General features: G+C 50.6%; 1 protein-coding gene across 1 annotated transcript; it reads left to right on the plus strand.

The window, feature by feature from the left end:
* The first annotated feature begins 410 nt into the window (after nt 1–410).
* Nucleotides 411–1,106, plus strand: LOC126725504 (uncharacterized). Its single transcript, XM_050430267.1, has one exon. It carries the CDS (start codon nt 411–413, stop codon nt 1,104–1,106), a length of 696 nt encoding a protein of 231 aa, XP_050286224.1.
* The last annotated feature ends 5,072 nt before the right edge of the window (nt 1,107–6,178 follow it).

Here is a 6,178-nt window from a genome sequence, read left to right on the forward strand (position 1 = left end):
CTGACCTAGTGGAGCACGTGAGCCAATTCAACCAAAGGATGGCCGTCCACTCTAGGGACGAGGCGTTAATGTGTAAGGTGTTTCCATCCAGCCTGGGACCCCTGGCCATGAGATGGTTTGATGCCCTCCCACCGAATTCCATAGACTCCTTTAAACAGCTGACGCAGGCTTTTGGTTCCCGCTTCATCACCAGCACTAGAGTCCCTTGGCCTCTCGATTCCCTCTTATCCTTATCCATGCGAGAAGGAGAAACGCTGAAGGCCTACTCGGACAGATATTGGGAGACGTACAACGAGGTAGAAGGAAACCACGATGACGTCGCCATCAGTATCTTCAAAGGGGGCCTGCCGACAGAGCATGGCTTGAGAAAGTCTCTCACTGGGAAACCAGTCACCAGCGTGCGACAACTCATGGACAGGATAGACAAGTACAAAAGGGTCGAAGAGGACCAGCAGATTGGGAAGGGAAATGCGAAGTTTTTCCCTCAGGAGAGGAGGGACTTCAGGTCGGACCGCTTCAGTAGCAGTAATAAGCCGAGGAGAGATTATATGGAACAATCTGGATCTACAGGGGCTCAGGTAGTCCACGCTGTGTTCCGAGAACCATTGCACGAGATCCTGGAGAAGATAAAGCGCGAACCCTTCTTTCAATGGCCAAATAGGATGGCAGGCGACCCCTCAAAACGCAATCAGAATCTATACTGTGCGTATCACCAAGAGCCTGGTCACGTCACTGACGAATGTAGGAACCTGAAAAACTATTTGGAGCGACTTGTCCGAGAAGGAAAGCTAAGGCATCTGTTGCACCGCCCTGAGCAGTCAAATGTCGACACCAGGCAAAGCGCCTTGAGGCCACCCATAGGCACGATAAATGTCATTCTTGCCGCACCTGGGAGAACCGGTTCCGGCCCGTTCAGAGTGATGTCAGTGGGTAGGTTCTCGACAGAGCCAGGCGAAAGGGGATCCAAGAGAGCCAGAGAGAGGGCCCTGCCATTAATTGGGTTCACGGAGGAGGATAAGGAGGGAATTATTCAACCCCATGAGGATGCCCTAGTCGTGACGCTCAGAATAGGAGGTTATGACGTGAAGAGGGTGTTAGTTGATTAGGGTAGCGTCGTGGAGGTAATGTACCCAGACTTGTATAAGGGGCTGAATTTGAAGCAAGAAGACCTGTCGCCATACGATTCACCCCTACTTAGCTTTGAGGGAAAAGTCGTCATCCCGAAAGGCATGATTAGGTTGCCTGTGTAAACAGACTCAGAAGTAGTGGAAATGGACTTCATCGTGGTGGACGCATACTCCCCCTACACAGCTATTGTGGCACGGCCATGGCTTCATGCACTAGGGGCTGTGTCGTCAACCCTGCACCAGAAAGTGAAATATCCGTCAGAGGATCGAATCAAAGAGATAGTAGGGGACCAAGGAATGGCCAGGCAATGCATGGTATCGGCAATTTCTTGACGATCAAGTAGCGGACCCTCCATTTCAGCCGGGAATAGCTTATAGCAATCAAGGACCCCGGTCCTAGCTACGGGTAATGAAGGACCGGCCATGGAGGTGAGCTGTGAGGAGCTGGAGAAAGTGCTCGTCGAATCAAACCCCGAGAGATTTTTCCAAATTGGCTCGGAATTACCAGCACAGGAGAAATCGGCGTTAATTAATTTTCTTCGACGAAATGAGGACGTATTTGCCTGGGATCCTTACGAAGCCCCCGGGGTTGACTCAAACCTAATACGCCATCACCTTAACGTTAATCCGGCTATTACACCAAAGAAGCAGCCTCCCCGGCGCCCATCAAAGGAGCATGCGGACGCTGTGAGAGAGGAAGTCGCAAAATTGAAGAGAGCTGGGGCTATCAAGGAAGTATTCTACCCCGAATGGTTGGCGAACACAGTCATAGTGAAGAAGAAGGGCGGGAAATGGCGGGTCTGCGTGGACTTCACGGACTTAAACAAGGCCTGCCCGAAGGATCCTTTCCCGATGCCGCGGATAGACCGACTGGTAGACGCAACTGTCGGGCATCCCCGAATGAGTTTTTTGGACGCTTTCCAGGGCTACCATCAGATATCCTTGGCCACCGAAGACCAGGAAAAAACTGCTTTCGTCACCCCAGTTGGCAACTATCATTACAAGGTGATGCCTTTTGGCCTGAAGAATGCCGGGTCGACCTATCAAAGGATGATGACTAGGATGTTTGAGCAACAGATGGGAAAAACTATCGAGGTGTATATAGACGATATGGTAGTAAAGAGTAAATTGGTGACCGACCACACCAGAGACCTCGACGAAGTGTTTCAAATCCTGAGAAGGTACAAGCTGCGACTGAACGCATCCAAGTGCTCATTTGGGGTGGGATCGGGGAAATTCCTTGGCTACATGGTAACCCACCGGGGAATCGAGGTTAACCCTGACCAAATAAGGGCCATTCATAGTATGCAGCCTCCTCGGAACCCCAAAGATGTTCAGAAGCTTACCGGCATGATAGCAGCTTTAAACCGTTTCATCTCCCGCTCAGCGGACAGATGCAGACCTTTTTTCCTCCTATTGAACAAGTGGAAGGGTTTCGAGTGGACTGAAGAGTGTGATTTAGCATTCCAACAGCTCAAGGAATACCTCGCCCGACCATCGATCATGTCCAGTCCCGAGGCCGACAAGGTGTTGTATGCATACATCGCAGTCGCCGCTCATGCGGTGAGCCTAGTACTAATCCGAGAGGACAACGGCACGCAGCGGCCCGTGTATTACGTAAGCAAGTCGCTACAGGAGGCGGAGACCCGGTACCTCCCCCTCGAAAAGGCAATATTGGCTATCGTGCAAGCTACCAAGAAGCTCCCCCACTATTTTCAGGCACATACAGTGGTTGTGCTAACCCAACTTCCACTGAAATCAGTCCTCCGTAGCGCCGACTACACGGGGAGAGTAGCTAAATGGGGAACCATCTTGAACGCCTTCGACATTAGATACATGCCTCGCATCGCCATAGAGGGTCAAGTCCTCGCCGATCTGGTAGCTGAATTTGAGGAGCCTACCTTGGAAGGGGCGGAAGTGTCGGGATCACCGAGTGACGATAGGAGATTGGTCAGCACGATTTCTCTGCAAGAACACGATAAGTGGAGAGCATACATCGATGGTGCAGCAAACCAAAGGGGCTCCGGGGTGGGGCTCGTTCTAATCTCTCCCGAAGGTATAACCTTGGAAAAGTCGTTGAGACTGGGATTCCCGGCAACGAATAACGAAGCCAAGTATGAGGCACTGCTGGAGGGGATGTCTATGATCCGAAAGTTGGGTGGGAAATACGCGAGCATATTCTCGGATTTGAGACTCATAGTGGGGCAAGTAAGCGGGGAATTGGAGGCGAAGGATGAAAGAATGCGACAGTACCTTGCCCGAGCTAAACGCCTACAAGCCCACTTCGACGACTTCCGTTTAACGCATATACCCAGAAGTGGGAATACCCACGCCGATTCTCTGGCAACACTGGCCACCTCCTCGGCTCAGCCCCTTCCGCGTGTTATTTTGGTCGAGGACCTCTGCCGCCCAACGGAAGAGGAGGCTAACGATATTCGGGTACACAACGTCGGGGAGGGACCAAGCTGGATGGACCCTTTTGTTCGGTTCTTGAAGTACGACTCCTTACCAGACGATAAAGTCGAGGCTGACAAAATCAGGAGGAGAGCTCCTCGATTCTGGTTGTCCGAGGACTCCAAGCTTTACAGACGCTCATTCTCAAGGCCATACTTGCTGTGTGTGCACCCAGGGGCTACGGAACTTATTCTGGAGGAGTTGCACGAGGGGATTTGCGGAAGCCATACGGGGGGCCAGTCCCTCTCCCACAGGGCCATGACGCTGGGTTACTGGTGGCCGAGCATGCATAAGGAGGCTCTGGAATATGTGAAGAAGTGTGACCAATGCCAAAGGTTTGCTCCGAATATACATCAGCCGGGTGGGGTACTTAACCCATTGTCCAGCCCTTGGCCATTCGCACAATGGGGCCTAGACATACTAGGTCTGTTCCCCAAAGCTGTTGGGAACAAGAAGTTTCTTCTCGTCGGCACCGATTACTTCACAAAATGGGTCGAGGCTGAAGCGCTGGCAAACATTAGGGATGTTAATGTCAAGAAGTTTACCTGGAAAAATATCGTCACCAGGTTCGGAACCCCACACACCCTAATCTCGGACAATGGCCTCCAATTTGACAGCAAGGCCTTTAGGGAATATTGCAGTGAACTGGGGATTGTCAACCGATACTCTACATCAGCCTACCCGCAGAGTAACGGACAAGCAGAGGCCACCAACAAAACCATAATGAATGGGCTGAAGAAGAGGTTGGACGATGCGAAAGGGAGGTGGGTTGAAGAACTCGCCCATGTCTTGTGGACGTACCGCACCACGCCCCGCCGATCCACGGGAGAAACCCCCTTTTCATTGACCTACGGGGCCGAGGCCGTCATCCCATTAGAGATAAACTTTCCTTCCCAGAGGACTACTACATTCAACCCCATTGCTAACAACGGGCTTCTAGAAAAAAGCCTGGACCTCCTCGAAGAGAGAAGGGAAAGCGCGATGGTGCATCTAGCTCAGTATCAACAAAAGCTCAAGCAGGGCTATGACGCCAAGGTGAAGTCGAGACCCTTGGCGCCCGGGGACCTAGTGCTGAGGAAAGTCCTGGGCAACGCGAGGAACCCTGCATGGGGAAAGCTTGGACCAAACTGGGAGAGCCCATACCGTATCACATCAGTGGCTGGCATTGGAGCTTACTTTTTGGAAGACTTGGACGAACGTGTAGTGCCACGTCCGTGGAATGTAAATAACCTGAAAAGGTACTTTTATTAATGAAAAACACTATACTTGATACCGTTTTACTGTACAACTATTTGGGATAAGTGTTAAACAGAACCCAAGTCCTGCATGGCTCCTCAGACCACAGACTTGGGGGAAATTAACCACGCAACGAATCTCGATAAGTGTTAAACAGAACTCAAGTCCTGCATAGCTCCTCGGACCACAGACTTGGGGGAAATTAACCAAGCAACGATTCTCAATAAGTGTTAAACAGAACCCAAGCCCTGCATGGCTCCTCAGACCACAGACTTGGGGGAAATTAACCAATCAACGATTCTCAATAAGTGTTAAACAGAACCCAAGTCCTGCATGGCTCCTCAGACCACAGACTTGGAGGAAATTAACCAAGCAACGAATCTCAATAAGTGTTAAACAGAACCCAAGTCCTGCATGGCTCCTCGGACCACAGACTTGGGGGAAATTAACCAAGCAACGATTCTCAATAAGTGTTAAACAGAACCCAAGTCCTGCATGGCTCCTCGGACCACAGACTTGGGGAAATTAACCAAGCAACGATTCTCGATAAGTGTTAAACAGAACCCAAGTCCTGCATGGCTCCTCGGACCACAGACTTGGGGGAAATTAACCACGCCACGATTCTCAATAAGTGTTAAACAGAACCCAAGTCCTGCATGGCTCCTCGGACCACAGACTTGGGGGAAATTAACCACGCAACGAATCTCAATAAGTGTTAAACAGAACCCAAGTCCTGCATGGCTCCTCGGACCACAGACTTGGGGGAAATTAACCACGCAACGAATCTCAATAAGTGTTAAACAGAACCCAAGTCCCGCATGGCTCCTCGGACCACAGACTTGGGGGAAATTAACCGTTGTGCGATTCTCAATAAGTGTTAAAGGGGGCCCAAGTCCTGCGCGGATTCTTAACCACGGATTTGGGAGAAGTCAGCATCGTAATCGTTTTTGCCCAATTATAAAGTATCGCCATTCTAACGTATTCATTCATTATTGCTTGACTTTCAGCAGCAAAACGGCAAAACCAATATCCATTCATGATGAAAACAAAATAGAATAAAGCAACGATATCTGAAATGAAATAACTTTTGTCATTTAATGTTCAAAGTAACTCGGTTCACAAACATTAGCAAGGATCAAACAAAACGAGGCACAAAAAGCAAAACAAGCGAATTCCTATACTACGTCCCTAAGAGCCCTGAGTCGGGGCAGGCTGATCATCCGCTACTGGGTTCTTCGGGGCGATTTCCTGGGCCTGGGCAAGGATCTCGCTGATGCGAAGACTGTCCTCGGGTGACTGGCCCTGCGTAGCTTGCTCCGTGCCCCCAGTCTCGGGAACAGGGGAGTCTGTTGGAGGAGGCT

Source organism: Quercus robur, chromosome 5, assembly GCF_932294415.1.
Source record: "Quercus robur chromosome 5, dhQueRobu3.1, whole genome shotgun sequence".
Lineage (NCBI taxonomy): Eukaryota > Viridiplantae > Streptophyta > Magnoliopsida > Fagales > Fagaceae > Quercus > Quercus robur.